Below are 19,956 nucleotides of genomic sequence, written 5' to 3' on the forward strand. Positions count from 1 at the left end.
ACCCACAACACCAAAAATGTTGCTATTTTGCATCTTCTTGTTGGTGGATTAGGTAAGATCAACTAAAGAAAGTGAAAAAATTGTAGTTTTTCCTGATTCCACATTTTTACTGATCCTGTCTGGAGAATGTGGATTTCATAGTACAATAAAATTGGCACCTTAGGATTTTTCTCTTTGCTTGAAATGTTTTTAAAGGAATATTTGCATTTTAGAGAAACAATTTTATGTAAACAGTAGTCAGGAGAATCTGCTATTTATCTTGTTTTGCTGAAAAGTCTCTCCAGATAGTATACTTTTATTAAACTCACAACCTATCTCCATGATATTTGAGAATTCATGACAGTCTGGTGAAGGCCCAGGTGACTGGCGAAAGGGAAACGTAGTACTTATCCTTAGATGGGGTAGATAGGAGGACTCTGGGAACTCCCAGCCTGTCAAGCTAACCTCTCTGCCTGAGAAGATTGTGCAGCAGGTCCTCCTAGAAGCTCTGTTAAAGCACATGGACGACAGGCACATGATTCAGGATAGACAGCACAGCTGCACCAAGGACAAGATCTACCTGACCAACCCAGTGGGCTTCTGTGATGGGSTGACTACATCAGTGTGCAAGGTCAGAGCTGCAGATGTCACTGACCTGCACTTCTGGGAAGTCTTGGACACAGTCCCCTAGAACACCCTTCTCTCTAAACAGGGGAGAGACAGATTTGATAAGTGCACTTTAGACAGACAAGAAAGTGGTTGGTTGGTCACATACAGAGGATAATGATCAGCAGCTGAGAGTCCAATGGACATCAGTAACAAGTGTCTCTCAGGGGTCCACATTGTTATTATTGTTATCCAATTTTATTCACTGTCTTCATTAATGATGTAGGTGAAGSGATTGAGTGCATACTCAGCAAATTTGCAGGTGCTGCCAAGCTGAGTGGTGCAGTTGRCACACCTGAAAAATGGAATACCATCCAGAGAGACATGGACAAGCTCAAGAAATGGGCCAATGGGAATCTTATGAGAGTCAATAGGACCAATTGCAAGGTGGTGTACCTGGATCAGGGCAATCCCCGTATTCATACAAGGTGTGGGATGACCAGATCAAAAGCAGTCCTGCCAAGAAGGACTCAAGGAGGACTTGGAGGTGCTGGTGGACATAAGCCAGCAATGTGTGCTTACAACCCAGAAAGCTAACCCTGTATTTTACTCCTTCATCCGAGTTTTCAGCWAAACTTTCTTGGCGTATATGAATGACATAGATTCAGACCAACAAACATGGTATAAAAGTTGTTTCTTAAAGCTGTGTTCTAACTACTCATTTTCTCATTTTTTCTAATGTGTGATTCTGAACTCTGCTAAATCCTGTTCTCATTTCAAATTCTTCTCAGGGAATTTGCTATTTTATTTTCTTCTTCTCATGAAGAGAAGTGGGGAAAAGACCTGGCTATTAAACAGTTGAGGGGGAAAGAATCATTAATCAAGTCTTTTGTACTATTTCCAAACAGGGACGAAGAGGCTTAGGTTCAGTCTTTGTTTGGGCATCTGGAAATGGTGGAAGAAGTCGAGACCACTGCTCATGTGATGGCTACACCAATAGCATCTACACTATCTCCATAAGCAGCACAGCTGAAAGTGGGAAGAAGCCGTGGTATCTGGAAGAATGCGCATCCACACTAGCTACAACATACAGCAGTGGAGAATCCTATGACAGGAAAATAGTATGGGTTTTAATTATTATGTTATGTATGTGTCTGTGGTTTTGCACAGTGACTTTGCAGGGATAGAGAGTAAGAGAAATTTAAACTAATATAATCCATTGTTTTAAATCCAGTTATCAATACTTTTCACATTYTGCACACATGATATTAGCAGTTTACTTAGATACCGCTCTATTTTCTCAGATCCGTTTTGATCCAGCATTATTCCTCTTTTACATTCAGACAGTCAGTTATTACTCATATTGCTACCTATTCTGTAAATACATGGTAAGGAAAATTAGGCGCAAAGCTCATTTTTTCTGTATTGTTTCTCATCTCTTTCCTAAGCAGCCAGCATCTGTTTTCCCTAATGTTCTCATCTTTGCTGGAATATGACAAATAGTTTTAATCTGTTTGATAATTAGTTGATACCATTAGTATTTGTACATCCTATGCGCCTTTGCAAAATGAATATGTTTAGTATACTTTGCAGTATTCAACATTCTACTCTGTTTACCCTTTTAAACCTTTGTACTCAGGTTGATGAGGTTTGCTAATACTGTCCTCTTCCCYGCTTGTATATTCCAGTGTTTAACTTACAGAAATTAATTACTTCTTGATCAGAAAATTGAAGGATTTGGAGGGGTTTTTTTTTCTCTCGTATGTTTTCTTAAGGACTAGATTTCTTTCATTCTGGTCCTTAGCAGATTCTTCTCTTGATGTGAGTCAAGAGTTAAAAATACTTTCCTCTATGTTTTTTTAGTATTCTCTGCCTTGTCTTTCAGGATTCTGGGATGCCAGCCATCCCTTCTTGGATTCTTCCGTCTTTTCTGATGGTCTAATTTTTGTTTTAAACTTGTTCGGAGATCTTTCTTCATTMCAATAATTTTTATGTTTTTTACTTGCTTCTCTTCACTGAAACCTATCCTCTCTCTTCTTGACATGTTTCTTGTTTACCCTGATAATAATAAAGAAAATACTGTATCTCGTAGGAGTCCTCACTTCTGTTATTAAATTCCCTTCACGGTCCTTTAAAAGACTTTCTCTAACTTCTTCATATTTAATTGAGACTAATAAGGTGAATAGATGTGACTTCTTACTTAGTCAAGTCTGTAGGACTTCCCTGAGTCGTTCGATTCCAGCAGTTGCTGTCAACAATAATTTTCATAAATACAATCAATATTGCTTTCAAGGTTTTCAGTGACAGAAAATCCACTTAAATGTAGGGTAAGTGACTTTAATTTTTCACTGCCTTTAAAAATTTTCTCTTACTTGGTCTCTGAGTCTCTTTAGCTTCAATTTCTAAGCATTTAATGTCACCGATTTTATTGCTAGTGTGAAGACTAGGCCAGTCGTGTACCATCTTCTCTCTATGCACACAGCCCAAACAAACGCTTTTGGTAGCTGAAGGTAAGCTTTCTGCATCATTCTGCCTATGTCATCTTTTCTTATAAACCCTTTTTCGTGTTACAAGCTTTTAGAATCCTGGGCACACCAGTCAGGTACCAGCAGTATTGAGTGACACAAGCACAGGAAGATGGGTGTCTGTGTGTGCTGTGCCAGGTCAGTTTTCCTTTCTTTATATACTGACCCTGACTGAGACTTGTTAGCTTCACTATCATTTAAGGTTTTCATTGTTGTGTGATGCTCAGCCCACTTTCAGAGCTTCTGCTTCTCTTTCAAAGTTGGTGGTTCAAGAAAATATGTAAGGGTAATCGCTTAGGGTCTCTTTATTCCACCATTAACGACTGCCTGGTTTAGTACTCTATTCAGACCAGTCCTTATCATCACTTTCTCATTTTTCAAGTTTCTCCAGCACTTGTCAGAAGGTGCAGTGGTTTCCTTCCATGTCTGTGGTGAAAGCTCTAGGTCATACTACGAGAACCAAATCGCAGAACACCTGATCAGAAACAAGGCTCATTTCTTCTGTATGCTGTAAGGATATATAAAATTTCTTTGCTTCCGATTTTTTATACATACTTACATTTTTAGACCTTATAATTACCCCAGTCTAAATCTATGTATTATGTATCATGTACCTTTTTAATCTCTTAAATTTGAAACCCTTTTTTTAATGTGCAGTATTACATGATGTGTATTGTAAAATCCTGCGTAAGTTACTTTCAGCCATAGTGATGGCCAGAAAATAATACTGCAGCACTTTGATAAGCTTTCTTTTGGAACATCTTATGTTCTCCACATAACATGTTGATTAATTTATTAGTAGTTAGCTTAATTCCTCTATCAGCTGTTTTACACTAGATAAAAAGGTGGCAAATAGATGATATTATTTGACAACACTGCTTACCTTTTTTAAATAACGACACTGTACAAGTTTTCTTTCAGACTTCTGGAACTTGTCCAGTGTTCAAATGCTTGCTAAAAACAACGTAGCAGTTTTACATGTTCCCTTTCCTGTTCTTGTAAAAGCCTTTATTGCTTCCAATCTTTCTGATTTAAACTTGTTATTTAAAGTAGAAATAAATAGGAAGATGATTTGTCGTCTTTCCGTGCTCTGAAAACTTACTTTAGATTTTTTTTCCCAAGAATAAATATTCAGTGAAATAGCCATTTACCATGAACTATTGCCTCTAGATAATTAMAACAATATTGGTTTGGGGGTTCTTTTGCTTCTGATGTATTTAAAAATAAAACATCCTTATGATTTATTTTTTAGACTTCACCATTTAATATTGTGTTTTCCTTATTGCTTCTCTGCATCTTTTATTTTCAAGTGTTATTAATTGCTATGAARCTTTCCTTTGTATCCTTGCTCATGTTTTTAATATCTAGTAAAATATCTCTGTATTTCTCAGTCCTTATTTGCACTTTTCTACATTGCTAATTTAAGCTTTGCTCATTCCTCTGATTTCTTAATAGCTGTCATTTTCTTGATGATTGTCATTCATTCTTTTCAATTAACACAGACTTTCTACTTTCACAGAATTACTATTTCAGTAAGAGAACATTGCTTATTTCTGACATTTTAGTCCATTATGTCTTGTACTAGGATCAAAAACACATGCAGGTGATCTCACCTTTATCATTAAAGACTTCTTAAGGAACACAAGTATATATAATTTTTTAGTCTACCTAAGTACAGTATCCATCACTTTTGGAATTTTGTACTGTGTGAAACTGGACAGGCAATTCAACAACTTACTGTAAGATTTTTGAAAAGTATAGTTTACAAAGGAGATAATAATTATTATATATAGAATGCCTGTAAATATTCCCATAATTCAGGAAATAAGGAACATATTTGACATAAACATTGTTGAAAAGAATTAAAAAATTGCCTCTAAAAATGTTTCTAATTGGAGATCTCACACTGAATATCAAGATAAGTAAAAATAATTTTTAATTGAATTCCATGAGTTCTAAAAGCACTGATTGTTTTTATTAGTCAGATTAATTGTTTTTACTAATCAAATCCTTCATTCTTTTTGAAGCTCTCCAGTTCCATATGCCAGTTTCGRTTTTGTCCTTCAGTGTGCATCATTTTGCACAAATGGCAAAAGCGTAAGTCTGCTGAGGAGCCATAAGAACTAACCCAAGTCTGTTGACCATTTGCTTACTAGAATGTCACTTATCCTTGACTACTTTTGTGGAAAGCAACCTTAGAGCTGCACKTGCCGTAAGAGTCGCTGATCCCAAATGCTTGAGAATCAGACTGTCAAGATTCTTTTTACTGTACTACATTATCAATTGACTTTTGAAACACACAACTTACGTTTTACTACTGGTACATGGTATTTAAAGCCACACAAGCCTGTTCCCCCTCCAGACAGTTTCAATGGTGAAGTAAAGAAGTGTTCATGAGAKAAATAACTTCTGTTTGTGCTGCGTATAAGCCAGTTGTCCACATAAGGGATAACTATGCATTTCTGTTATGCTACATCCCAGTGAGAAATTCCATGAAATTGTGAAACCACCTTTTCAAACTTGATAATTGAGAGGACTTTTCAGCATATACACTCTAGCATGGAGACAGGGGTATTGTTATTACCTGTGTGACTGTCTTTATAGTCTTTTTTAGGACTTTATTGATTGTATTGCTCTTCTCTCTTCTCCAGCTTGTCTATCAAAATTCAGTCCTCTTAAAGTTCTACCAAATCTCATTTAACTTGGAAAGAAGTCTTATTTAAAACAAGAATTGAACTCAAGACAGAATTGGAAGTTTCAAATACAAAGTTTCTAAACTTCTATAAAGTGCTAGAAGGTTTAGAATAACTATATGTATTTATTTTGACTGTTGTACCACACATCTTTTTCACTGCATCATATCTCATTGCTGTTTAAAGTGATGCGCCTTTTGAGTCAGAGGTTGGCCTCRTATCTTTCCACAATAAGCTGAGAGGTGACAGCAAGTTTAAAGGGAAAAATAACTATAGAAGATGAATAGAAAGATTATTTTTAAATTATCCAAAATCTATTCTGCATATAAATTTATATGCAGTAGACAAGCTATGCAGGGCTCAATTCTATGCCAAAACTTGAAGAGTAACAATATTTGATCAGAGCATATAGTGATTTTATTTGTTGGAGTGAGACTTTATATTCAAAACAGGAAGCAAAAATATTGCAGCAGTAAACCAGGAAGGAGTGACCAGGAGGGTGTAGGATTTACAATCAACATCGAATGAACTAAATTTTCTTTTCTTCTTTTTTTTTGTCATGTAACAAAACATAAGCTTTAGTATTATGTGAAATTCTGCAGTGTTGTAGTACAGAAATATGTACCCAAGACTGTGGAACAGTGAATGGTTACAATTGTATAGTGTCATGTTCCACAGTCCCTCCTATTTTGTCTTGCAATTCTTTAGCTGAAAATCTNTTTTTTTTTTTTTTTTTGTTCTATGTTTTTCTCTCCAGTAAGTATAGAATGTATTATAAGGTAAACGAACAAACACTAAACAAGCATTAGGAAGTCATTTTGTAGACTAAAAATTCTTACAAAATTGATTTCAATATGAACTAATAGAATGATACACACTTTTATAGCTACACAAAACAATTCTTTTTCTCTTTTCATTACTACCCGTTTTTTATAATTGCTTGTTAAAAATGTAGGATGTGACATAATTTTAGAAGTTTTTCTAGTCTGGAGGGGTTGTCTTACACAATGACAGCTTGAAATATTTGAAGCTAACAGTTACAGTTAGACACATTGTCTTGGAAGAGTTCTTTGTTGTTCAGGAAGTATACACTAGGTGAAAAGCCAAATGCACTTGACTTTATACTGTGCAGAATTTTATTACAGTAATAATTAGCCTTTTTTGGACCAAGTTACCACCCTTTGGTTATATTAAAATGCCCAAAGCATGTGAATGGTCCAAAGATGCAGATAGATGTATAGCTTCTACATAGGCTCTTATGGAAAAGAGCTAGTATTACTCCTAGGTGTCCTCAAGTGCAGCTGCAAAGTGCTGGCATAGAAACTCACACTGTGGGACAGAGGCAAATTGGCAGTAAGGCAAAAACTATAAAATTACACTTCTTTATAGATGTTACCTTTCATAATGCAGTGACTGCAGAAGTATTGGCTGTTAATACACAGTTTTCTTGGTATTTTTCCTATTCTCTTCTTTGCTACTTTGAATACCATAGGACATGCTTAAAGGTACCTTCTCCCCTCCAGACTGTGTGGCTAGGATAGGTTAAGRACTACATGATATAGTTATCTATATGATTCTTTCACTTATCAAATATATTGTACAAATACATTTTCTTTTCATTCCTTTTTCAGATACTTTCCGAAAGCACTAAGGATTTTACTAAAGAAGGTTCCTCACAGATACAATTTATAACCTGTCTTACAAATAACCTGTCTACTTAATGTGCCACCTGTTTTCTTGTCTTCTGATAAATAGCAGTTCATCTGCTGATTTTCTTTATCTTCTTGCTGATAAACTTCTATTCTTAGCAGAACTTAAAACTGAAACAACAAAAAAACTGCATTCCATCTCCTGCCAGTTCTTAAAACACAAAACACTGCTCTCTTTCAGAAACTCATTCAGGTTGTTGAGGTATGCACAAGATGGACACACAGGACACAGTATAGCATTTGCCATTCTGTGTACATACAGATATATAACTTGTGTGGACTATACCATAGATTTTTGTTGAAATCTTTCCATCTTTCCACACAGATTCACAGAAATCAATGTGTCTTGAAGAACCACAYCAGATGATAAAAAATTATTCAATCAGTTCAGAAAACTCATGTCATGAAATATGAAACAACAAGAAATGCAGAGACTTGGGAGAGGGTGCATGAACATGTTCTCTGCCAAGAGAAATCCCATTTTTTCCTTTATTCATTAATTTCCCAGTTAGTGAAACTATGGAAAGATGGATAATGTAACCTTAATAATGACCATACAGAAATGGCATCTCCTTCACAGAGCAAGTTGCTCAGAGCAAGTTGCTTCTATAAAACTGCTACAGTGTGTGTAGATTTTTTTCCTTTAACAAAAGCCTAGTTTTTCTGAAAACTTTGCACTGCCGCAAATGGGAGGTATTACAATCCATTGCAGGGATTTTTATTAATATCTGTCTGCCTTTCTTCAGGGCGTCTGATTTCATGTTGATTAAACTAGACAAGTGCCAGAAACTTTGTCATTGTCTTCAGTCAAGCATAGTTGATTCAACTGATGTAGGAGTTGTTGTAACTCATAGCCCTAGAAATATTGCATGGACTTTTCTTCAGTAGTCAGATCAGCATATTCACAGATCAGCACTCTCGTTATACTCAGCAGTAGATTTAAAAATTTCTCTTTCTCCCCACCCTGATAATCTACTGACTGCTGATATACACTCATGGCAACTTCATGGTGCTATCCAACACCACATCCTTTTATTGTGATGGATTATGTTGTTTTGTGTTATTCAGGATTTTGGGGCATCATTTTTCTTCTTGAAATTTTCTCACCTCTTGGTGATCATGTGGTCTGTTTTCTTGGAGTGAATGCAACAGTTCTCTGACAGTGAATCCATAGTGCTGAAAAACATGCCTCAGATCTTTGAGGTAATCCACACCTAAATATCTCAGCCCCTGTCAGTAACTTTCCTTTGAATTAGCTCAAATGGGATTTACACTTACAAAGCTTTCTCAACACATTTTTGGCTGAAATATCTGCTGAAAGACAGATAAAGGTCTGTATTTCAAAATGCTGCCACAGTATCTGCTGAGAACATGAGGGACAATTCTGCCAAATAAAGAGATGTCATGGCTTATTGTGCTTGATAGCTGTAGCTACAGGACAGTTAAATCACTCTTGAAGGATACTCTTCCAGAGGTTGAGAAATTAAGATTGCACAATTCAGTGTGTGTTTCACTGTATTGACAGAGGCTGTCCCTTAGGGAAAAGCTGTGAGACCACTTCATTCTGCCTGAGCTTCTGGAGGCTTTGTTGCCCTTTGGCTCTCCAAGGAAAGCACTTGCTGCACCACTTTYTTGCAGGGCAAAATGCCCCAGGATATGAAAGACATAAGCGTACATTAACCTCTTTTTGCCCTCTCTTTTTCTTGGCCTTCCGTCTGGTCCTCACTGCAACACTGGCCAGTATTTTCCAAATGGGATACATGAATCTGATATGTTTCTGGGTGCATGTCATCATGTAGTACTTGGATATCTTAATTCCACCTGTAAAATGTGCTTGAATTTGCACATATAGGCAATGCAGTGTTAGGGTTGTTCCTGCTGCAGTTCCATCTCTTAATATTATCACAGCAGTTATGCAATTTTCATGAGGAAAGCTTTTCCCAACACTGGTAATTTTCATTGTCTAAATCAACAGACAGTTAATAGGCAAGATGGCAAGAGAGAAGGAAGTTACATGAACATTTTATTTATGGGGTTCCAACTTCTAGCTCATGACCAGTGGAAGAAATTGTTTAACAAGATGTGCATTTATGAAGAACTTTAAATAATAGGGGGGGAAAGAGTTCTTTCTAGACTTCATTAACCAAGAAATCTGGCCTCTGGTTGGTTGACTCATTTAAGGATCTGACATTATAAATGCTTTCATCTATCTTTTTCAAATTTTMGAAGCTTCCATGTTGTTTTATTTGCTCCCTACTTGTTTTCAATAGTAATTTTCTTGTTGCTGTTAGCACCTTCTGTATTAGAAATCTTCTGTATTAACTTACATTTGCTTACATGTTGTGAGTTTTCATCTGCCTTATACAAATCATGTGATATACTGAATATGGCTAACATCAAGTGGGAAGCTATTACCTCCTGCATGCAGCGCTTGTATTCTGCCCAGATGAGATTGCAGCTGGTTTTTCAGATCATAGTTCATGTATCTTGAGGGTTCAAAGTTAGGCATTTTTACATGACCCTGCTTTTTTGTGTTTTTTTTGATCCTCCGATCCTCTCCTCCCATCTTTGTGAAAAATCTGTGCTGGAAATTAAGTACAGTACTGGTGAATTAGAACAGAATAATTCTGTGTGCTTAGACAAAAAGTTATGAAAGTGACTTCTCCTCTGGCCCTCCAGGAGATATTTTGTATTTTGTAGGGACTGAGAATATCTGAGAATAAGGTTYGGTGTCACAGGCCATTGACGTCTTCAAAGTTCTCCAGTCTTTGTGGATTTTGCTTGAGCTTCCGGTGGGTAGTAGTGACATCCTACTCTGCTGCCTTGTTCTTGTGAAGAACCACTTCTTCAGGCAGACAAGCAGAGAGTAGAGTCACTTTAGATTAACATTGCCTGAAAGAGGCAGGTTTTAGAGGAAACACATTTTTGTGCATGATTTTCTGTCTTACAGGAAGCATCTGTCTAAAATTCATTATTAGCTACAAATATCCTAACACTAAGTAGAAGGCTGTGCCTCTAGTTGGTGTTACACATTACATCCACTTAGATTACCTACAAAAATATATGCAGCATACAATTATCTATACTTAATACATAACAATATAAAACTGAAAGTATCTAATTGGCTGGTGGTGGCTGGGCCAAATTTGTGATCACATCAGGATTTTCCAGTGAATTATTGCTTAATTTCATGTGATTTATTGCATAAGGAGTGAATGAGTGTTAAACAGAGTATTTAGCATAAGCCMAACTCTATCCTCTTCTGTTACACTCTTCCATTGTGACTTTGGGCAACCTAATCAAACTCTCCATACCTCTTTATAGTCTCTAAAATGGGTATAAGCAATCTGTATATAGGGAGCACTGTAAGATTTAGTTTCTTCCTGTTTGTAAAGCACTTTAAGATTCTTGAAGGGAAAGTCCTTTGTAAATCCAAACAGAAGGGAAGAGTTTCAGTTGTGCAGCTGTGCAGTTTCAAACCCCTCTGCATGTTTTTCTAGTTTAAAAGTGCCTTTGTTGATCATGCCATGGAGCAATATACAGCCCACTTTCATGAGTTCACAAGTCACTTCAAGTTCAGAACAGCAAACGTCGTATATCTTCCTTTACTTGTAATTAAAGAGGAAAATATCCTCCACATACATGTGACTCATTAAAGTAACTGAAACATGCTCTGATTTCTGAAATTGTGTTCTAAATGTCACACATTCAATTTCTTCCAGATCACCACAGACCTGAGGCAGCGTTGCACAGACAGCCATACTGGAACCTCAGCCTCAGCACCTATGGCTGCAGGCATCATTGCCCTGGCACTGGAAGCAAAGTAAGATCTGAGTTATACTCTGAAACAAAAATTAAGCCTATGGGAAGATATTTCTCATTGATTCACCACCTTTAGACAGACATCACACTATGCTTTAAAAGCTTTGTTGTAATTCACAGTAACCTCCTAAGGTTAGGAAAGATCTCCATACTTACTTCACTGTGGAGATGCTGGCAAAATATTCAGTGTTGTAAGTAAACTAAAATAATGTTGAGCATAGGTGGTTTTGATTAAATCATGCACACCATCCTCACAGTGTCTTAGAGTACACTCAATGGATGTTCTGTGCTCTGCAGGGTGCTGTAGGTCATCTCCTCAATTCATTGGGCTCCTCTAAGCAATGTCTGTTATAGAACACTGAAGGAGGTTTTGGGATGTGTTAGATTAACCTGAACATGARTTAATGTGGTATGAAAAATAAAAATTCTTAACTTCTGCATGGTGATGTAAGTCTGTTTTTTACCATGGGTCAAGTTCCTCAGCTCTAAAAACCATGAACAGTGTAGCTCCCTCATCTTTGTACCTTTAGCTCAGATTTTCTGTCTTACAAACATTTTCTCAACTGCATGATTTTTTTCTTTATGCCTAATATATATCTCTACTGTTCTTCATGGAGCAGCAGAAATGTGGGAGATCTTCAGGTAAATCTGTATTTAAAAACCCTTTTCATTATTTAGTGCTGTGTTGGATAATATTTACAGGTTTAAGATGGAATGCTTCACTCCAAATCCTACTCAAAATCAAATGTTTCTAAGTTCTGGAAGACAGATTCTATTAAATTCTGAAGAAAACTAGTTTCCTCTGGGGTCAGCCAGTTTCTTTGAAYGAAGTAAGAAATTTGCACACAATAGTAGTTTTAAATTGCATGTAGTTCATAATATTATAATGATGTTTCCATTTTTCATGTTGTTTTTTTGAAGACATATTGACCCAATGTTCGTCACAGAATACTTTTTGCTGTTGAATTACAATCATAACAATAAGAATTTGTAATTGAAGACCTGACATGATCTTAAGTAGTGCAGCATTTGTGTTTCCTTCATGTAGTCATTAGAAAGAAGAGTGTTTTGAAAAGTTAATATAATAGTTTTGTGGGTTTTTTTTTTTTAAACTATTAAATATCCTCTTTATCTCAGCTCTAAAATTCTTAACTTCACTCCAGACAATCTGCAAATGCAGATAAGATTACATATGCATACATTTCAACTCGCTGGAAGTCTTTCTCACTATTTCTTAATGAAGTGAAATTGGTTGTCTTTTTTTTTTTTTTTTTTTTTTTTTGATGAAAGTTTAAGAAAAGTTATATTACACAAGACCTACAACAAAGCTACTTCTGATTGTGACGTCTTAAAATATGATGAGAAGCTTATCTTTCTTTCTCTGTAACCTTTGGTGACTCCACCAGTGGTAAATCTGAGTTAGTGGTTATGTAGTAGCAATTTTTTCCAAACTAATAGTTACTGTAACAATCRTAAGGACAGGACTGTATTAAAACTTCATATATGGTGATGGAGACAAAACGTGCCAGTGAGTAAATGTCCTAGGAACTCTTTTGTTTTTGTAGTATTCTGTTATATGGTGCTAACAAGACTTTCGGAGTCCAAATGTGTTGATTTTGCCTCCTTTTAGCTTCTGTTCCATTTTATTATCAAGACAGTTTTGTTTCAAGATCTTAGCCTGTATGTTTGAATAGATCTAAATGAATTATATTAATAACATAATAAATGTAGTTTTTATTAATTTGTATTCCATTCACTAACTTTTCTGTCATATACTTACTCTGTACTTAACTCTGCTACTGCTGCTGACCATGGCCATTAAATTTATTAAAAAAAAAAAAGAAAAAGTTAAAAAAAAAGAGTAACTAGGAAGAAAAATACTTCCTGGTTTCCCATGCTGGTCTTCTTCTCCAGTTGGCACAAATCTTTGGTCTTGTGACATTATAGATTGTGAGCTACAGCCTTTAATATTACAGGGTGATCATATTGTGACCTATTACATTTTAATGTCTGGAGTTTGTTTGTATGGAATCTGTTGAGGTTGTTTTATGCAGTTTCTGAATTTCTTATTAATGTGATCTGAAATTTCAGGTTGTGTTTTTCACCTGCTCCTTTAGGTTACCCTAAGTAAATATTAGGAATTAAGGTATGCAAAAAGAAGTTTTGAAGCCATCAAAGTATTTTTTGCAATACTTTTTARAGGGGATATGAAGGACACATGGTATTGTGGCTTAGTGTAACTGCTTACTGGAATTAGTTTGCATTCAAAGAGAGCTCACATTTTCATAGATTCTTCCTTAGATTCCCTCTGCTAGTGGCAGTGTTTATATGAGATTTTTTAAAAATACAAGTTAGAAAAGTATTTTGCAAGGTTACTTAAATTCTTTGTCCAGCAAGCTGCTTAAAAATTGGACCACTTAGTCCTGAACACTTCTTGACTATGTTCGTAATAATGTAGAGTTTCATTCCACTCTGTGCTGTAAAATACAACAGTTTGACACAACAGTTTGTACTGTGGAAGTGTTTTGAGCCTATGAMAGTTTCACCAGTAGCCAAGTTCTATTCCCGGGAGACATCAGGAGTTGCACAGAGCATTTACATGGTCTTGATGTGAGTTAGAACAGCCAAGAGGTTGCTTCAGTTCATGCACAAAGGTACATCCAACCAAAGAAAAGATAGCAAGACAGATTTACACTTCAACCTTCCACTTTCTTTCTTTCTTTGACAAGCCCTGAATGGTAGTTTGGCAAATCGCTGATGGAGGATCTCTTAACTGCCTACTGATTTAAGCCTCCACTTAGCCATTTCTTCAAAGAGGGATCTGGTTCTGAGATCCTGGTAGCAAGTTGTTTTACAATGTCGTTACACTATAATGTGAACACATTTTTATTATTTTCAGTCCAGTATTCGAGTATCAGTCCCATACTTTCCTTCAGGAATCAAAGAATTGTAACTGAGTTTCAGACTGCTTGTTTGGAATCCCTGAGGGTGCAATACGGAGCTGTAGATAATGCAACAACTATTACATAAAGGCATCTCTTAATTTTCATTAAGAAATGCAGTTTTAAGTTTTAAGCATTAMGTTCTGCAGTTTTCCTATGGTATTCAAGTAACTAATTGTTTCCCAGTTGTACCCAGTTGATGTTTCCCAGTATATATAATACCTTGATCAGGTCCTGTGCATAAATGCTTGCTTGTGTATTGCCCTTAGTCATTATAGAATGGCAAATTTTTCTAATTGTRAATGAGAAAATAAGAATAAACAATTTAGTCTGCAGAGACAGCAATTTTCTTACTAGAAGTAAACTATTTGCATTGCATTGTACCATCTGCTGTTGCTAGCAGAAATACCTTTTCTCATTGATGTTAAGTTTGAATCTGAGATTTGATTAAAACAGTCAGGAGAGAGAATGGCYCCATATTTGCTCTAGAGACCATTGTGCCATGTTCCTTTGAAGAAGACAAATTTAAGAAAAAAACCCTTATGTTGCTGACAGAAGAATACATTATACATCCTCAATTGAACTGCATGTTCCTGCCTGTAAGCCAATGCAAATTTTCCAACACATGGTATATAAACTAGTTTCATGAGTAAGAAGCAGCAATTCAGATGGAAGTATTAGTCTGCTTCCTTTCTATTGGAGTGAGTCTGTTTTCTTCCATGATTCTCTTCACATGAGTGATATAGAATCATAGAATCATAGAATGATTTCATTTGGAAGGGACCTTAAAGATCATCTAGTTCCAACCGCCTTGCCATGGGCAGAAACACCTTTCACTAGACCAGGTTGCTCAGAGCCACATCCAGTCTGGCYTTGAAGACTTCCAAGGGATGGGGCATGCTCAGCCTGTTCCAGTGCTTTACCACCCTCCCAGCAAATGTATTTTCTCCATATACTCTCTTTCAGAGAGCACCTTTTCCTTGTAGGTGCTGTGCCTCATCCCTCTAATCATTGTGGTGGCCTCTTCTGGATTTCTCCAATACCATTCCTTCATTTGTCTTTTTTTACATAAAACCAAGGCTAGCACAAGGTAGTGCTGGGAAGAAATAAAGAATTTCAGTGAATTCTGATATGAGTGATCCATTTAGAGAATTGACAATATACCATGTTCCTCTAAAAGACAGCTACCAAGTGTAATCACCGAGATAAACAAGAATGAAGTTTATATTGCAAGGAGTCAATAGTGTCAGAGGCAGATACTTGGGATTTCTGGCAGCTGTACAGATAGTTGCATACTTCCCATATAAATTTATTTTCTTACAGAAGGGCGAAAAGCAGTGTACTGTCTGGCAAGGTACAATTTTGGATACAGAGAACATATTTTGATGTTACCAAAGTTATGGGTGCTTTGTTGATCATAAATATAGTCAGAGGTTAAAAGTGGTGAGACAGCTGATGTGAACTGAGGAAGTGCTGTCAAGTGACCTGGAGTGGAGGAGAGGTTATCTTTTCAGTGCTTCAGCTTTAGCTACGTCTTTGCTCCATTGATTAACTGCCTCTTATGGAAGGTAATACTAGAATGTGTGAGATAGAAATCTCCATCTGAATCTTTGCATTTGTGGAGTAGTTTGCTCTTTATATTGAAATAATTGAAAAATGTAACCATTAGTAAATGTTTAACTTAGAACCTGTGTATCTCTTGAGCTTTAACCTATGCCACTTACAAAATTTCAATTATTATATTGAGATTGATTTGGGTGCACTTTGGTTCCCATTTAAAGTTCCTGTTTTCAGTTACATATAAATTTGCCAAATAATAACCATTCAGGCTGAACTTTTCCATTTAACCTACTTGAAAAAACTTTTAAGAAAATTCCATTTAGACATTCCTTAAACTCAGACTAGATTAAAAATAAATAATATTTGATTGTGATAGTTTTTAACTTTTTTATTGAGTTTTTCCTGTGTCTGTGCATTGGAGCAAAAGCTAGAAATGAAACAAGTGGAGAGCTTGCTGTTCTGGTGCCAGGGCAATGCCTTTAACCTGTATAATCTTTTCAGAAATCTCAGTTGGTATTTTCTCAGTTTAGACTCTCAAGAGTTTGGCAGCTCTCTCCCCTGTAGTTTCTTGGCTCTCCAAGTGTTTTCCAGCGTCAGCTTAAAGAGGCTAGTCTCTGAAGTTACTCTTAAGGTGCTGCTGTTTGTTCAACTTGAGAGCAGGGATCCCATCTGCTTTTTCCTATCAGTTCCCTGTGGGAGAAAAACAAGGAAGGTGGAAGAGGTGTTTCAGTAGCTTGTAGTGACCCTGTAGTCTGTCTTTTGAAATGTGGAAGACAGGTCAAATCAATAGCCTGGGTACCATGCTAATTATAGCTTTCTTGGTAAACCTACGACAATGTAAGCCTTCTTCACCTGCACAGTGAAGCTGAAAGTGGATTCTGAAAGTGGGATTACCTAAGGTTTTGTTGCTGTTTGTTCCACGCTGTTATTAAGCAGGCTGTGAGCACTATCTTTTGGACAGTCTCATTTTATTGTTCCTTTAGAGAGGACACAATAAAGGATGCCTTTCTCTCAGGGGTTTTCCCCTCCCAATTTCATCATTATCAGCCTGCAGTTAGGCCATTGTTTGTTTGATTTTTGGCACTTACAATTTTTTATCTCTGGGAAGAAGGCAATACTCTGTAGGCTCTGCAATCTTTGCCGCTGTGTGCACTGCAGATTTGGCACAGGTACACCAGAACACCATTGCTGGTGTATTATGACCACCTAGCCTGCTACTCAAAGGAATACATCCATCACACCCTATTGCAACTTGTCTGGATTTTATCCTRAAAACCAATACAATGATAATGCAAAAGATGGATTTTTTTTTCCTTCCTTTTACAGTAAGAGTGGTAAAACACTGAAACAGATTGCCCACAGAGGTGGTGGGTGCCCCATGCCCTGAAACTTTCAAAGCTGGTTCAGGCAGGGATCTGAGCAACCTGATACAGTTGACATGTCCCTGCTGATGACTGGAAACTTGGGCTAAATGACTATTWAAGGTCCCTTCCAGCTCAAATAATATTGTTCTGTGTCAGTAGATTCTATGGCAGTGGAAAGCCTTCCAATACTGCCTTATGGAGATATTAGGATGCATTGCAGAAACTGTGGAGATGCTGCGTGGATAAACTGAACATTGTTCAGTAAAGCTAGAAATTGATAAAAATGATGTTGTATAGGCAAATTCTTTGTTGTTAAAAAAGCTATAGCATGTTGTGTGATTGTACAAGCATACCCTATCTTACAAACCCTTAATATGCTTGGYGGTTCATCACTTTTTTTTAAAATCTTTTTTTTTTCAGTCATTTTTACCAGCTCAGCTGGATCAATTACTGTCATTCTAGTCCAGCGGTCTAGTGTGAGAAATTGCACCATAAGAAAAAGAAAAGTATCTATGGGCATATTAATGTTTTAAAAAATGCTTGGGCAGAATGCATCTCCTGTCATTAAACAGAACAGAATATTTAAATATGTTAAGCATCTGGTTTAAGAACCAAGGTTTCCAGGTTTTCAATGACTGCATAGTCCTGAGCAGTGTAGCCGTGGTGGGTCTGATAAACTTCCTGCTGGTCTCTCTTCAGCTGAGGGGAATTGTGGCAATGTGTGCAGTAGGGGCAGATAGTGATGCTCTGAGAATGGTATTTGGTGATTATTATTGCACCACAATAATTTTTCCTCTTCATTGTTTAGTGGCTTAGTTTATCATTCCCTCTACTACACTGCATTTTTAAAGGGAATACTATTCATCTTTTTGCAGGCAATAGAAAAACTGAAAAATTGGAAGGAGAAAGAAAAACATAGCTGAATGATGGCACCTTTAGATTGTCTTCTGAGAAAATAACTTCTTATTGCAGATATAGGAGAAACAGGAAAACTGCAGTCCCTGAAGATTTACCCTAGTCTTAGGAGATAAATGTGTATTAACGTCATACTCAGGATACAAATAGCATCTTCTTTCACCTTCCAAGTGGACAGGTTATTAGGAATCCCTTAAAAGGCATACACATCTGTACAATCAGGCCCTTGCTTTGTAACTCTCCAATTGTCCAGCTGCTTGGAAATCTTGCAAAATACTCACATACTCTCAGTGAATTCCAAGACCAGAGGTAGTGGACAAATTAATAGCAACAGAGGCATCTGAAATAGCTTCAAAAGGGGCTGAAAGTCTAGAGGAATTTCCAGTTTGAGCTAGCAGTTAGTGAGATTTAGTAGAGATTTTCAGCAAGCCAAAAGTTTAATTTCTTCTCCTTTGCATTCTTAAAGATACAGTAGTGTGTGGTCATAAAAATTGCCTCTGTGTAAAATGCACTCATTCATCTTCTGTTAAATTTTATATAATAGAATATTATCATATATTGGTACAGTAAGCTTGTGGCAACCCTCACAGCAGTATAAATAATTTCATATATTTTTTCTGTAAATTTGGAACATGTTCTTTTGAATGGAACAAAGGAAAGTTGAGAAGATAAATGAAAGTTGTTTTGCTTTGTATACTTTTCAGCTTACATGACCTTGTATCCATACATCCTAGTAAAATATGTCTGATCTGTGGCTTTGTCTTTCCCCTGTTTCATAGTCCATTTCTGACCTGGAGAGACATACAGCACATTATTGTCAGGACTTCACGTGCAGGACATCTGAATGCTAATGACTGGAAAACCAATGCAGCTGGTTACAAGGGTGAGAGCTTTCTTTCTTCTTTGCTATCACAAGCAACCTGTTACTTGATATTTTTGTTTGACCCTATGTTGTAAATAGTTTAGAGACCTTTCAATCTCAATCTGAAGGGGCCTATCTTCTCTTATACCAGGAAAACCTTTTGGAATGACTAAACCACAAAACTGTAAGCTACGAAATGTATTGGACAGATCTTCTTAGTCCCTTTTGGTCCCATAGCATGCACTGCTGCCAGAAAACTAATTAATGGTGTTTGATTTTTATTTTTATACCTAGTATTCTGATAAAACATGTAGAGTTGAAGGTGCAGTTATTCTGAAGTCCAGTCATGTTCTCACTCAGAATTATTGACAGCTTTGATTTAAAATGATGAAACAAAATTTCCAAATTTCTTATTTATATTATCAACTCTATGTTATTTATAAGTGAGATTTCTGTCAAATTTAGGGTGAAATTGAATTCTGAGCTGTCATGACTTTTTATGGGACAGATAATAATATTTCAGTGACCTGTTATGTAGATTACTAAAATTTTGTAGTCTTGTTAATTTGATAATAAGCTACATCTTAAAAACATTTCTTTCAATTTTGAAATGCAAAAAGAGGTAAAGGCTTGTGCCATTAAATAGGATRTATATTTTTAGGATGTGTTAAAATGGAACCTTGTACAAAGTTTTATTTCAACACAGATTGTCTTCTGATTCATGTCACTGCATTCTTGCTGCTTTCAGTTGGTTTTGTGTCCTGAAAAAAAACCCTGGAATGGCTTATTTCTGGTTCACTTTTTATAAGAATTCCACCCAAGACTGAAATACTTATGAGATTTCATCTTATAAGATTTGTTTGTGGCATTTGTTTGTGCCAAGATCTTCTGAGAGAAAAATGTAATATACGAGAGTCATCAAATCTTTACCCAGTTTCACTTCAAAACCGCAACCTATATTGAATCTACTTTGGATCAA

General features: G+C 36.3%; 1 protein-coding gene across 2 annotated transcripts in view; it reads left to right on the top strand.

Annotated features, from left to right (window-relative positions):
• The window catches only part of PCSK5 (proprotein convertase subtilisin/kexin type 5), a 220,019-nt gene that overhangs the window by 110,343 nt on the left and 89,720 nt on the right, over positions 1-19,956 (top strand). For both annotated transcript variants that reach the window (XM_057372770.1, XM_057372778.1), the window contains exons 8-10: positions 1,494-1,706; positions 11,235-11,335; positions 18,895-18,998. In XM_057372770.1, coding sequence (XP_057228753.1) covers positions 1,494-1,706; positions 11,235-11,335; positions 18,895-18,998 — 418 coding nt within the window. The remainder of the gene's footprint in view (positions 1-1,493; positions 1,707-11,234; positions 11,336-18,894; positions 18,999-19,956) is intronic.

The sequence above is a fragment of the Malurus melanocephalus genome, unplaced genomic scaffold (assembly GCF_030028575.1).
Source record: "Malurus melanocephalus ecotype Western Australia unplaced genomic scaffold, MMel_1.1 scaffold_7, whole genome shotgun sequence".
Taxonomy (NCBI): domain Eukaryota; kingdom Metazoa; phylum Chordata; class Aves; order Passeriformes; family Maluridae; genus Malurus; species Malurus melanocephalus.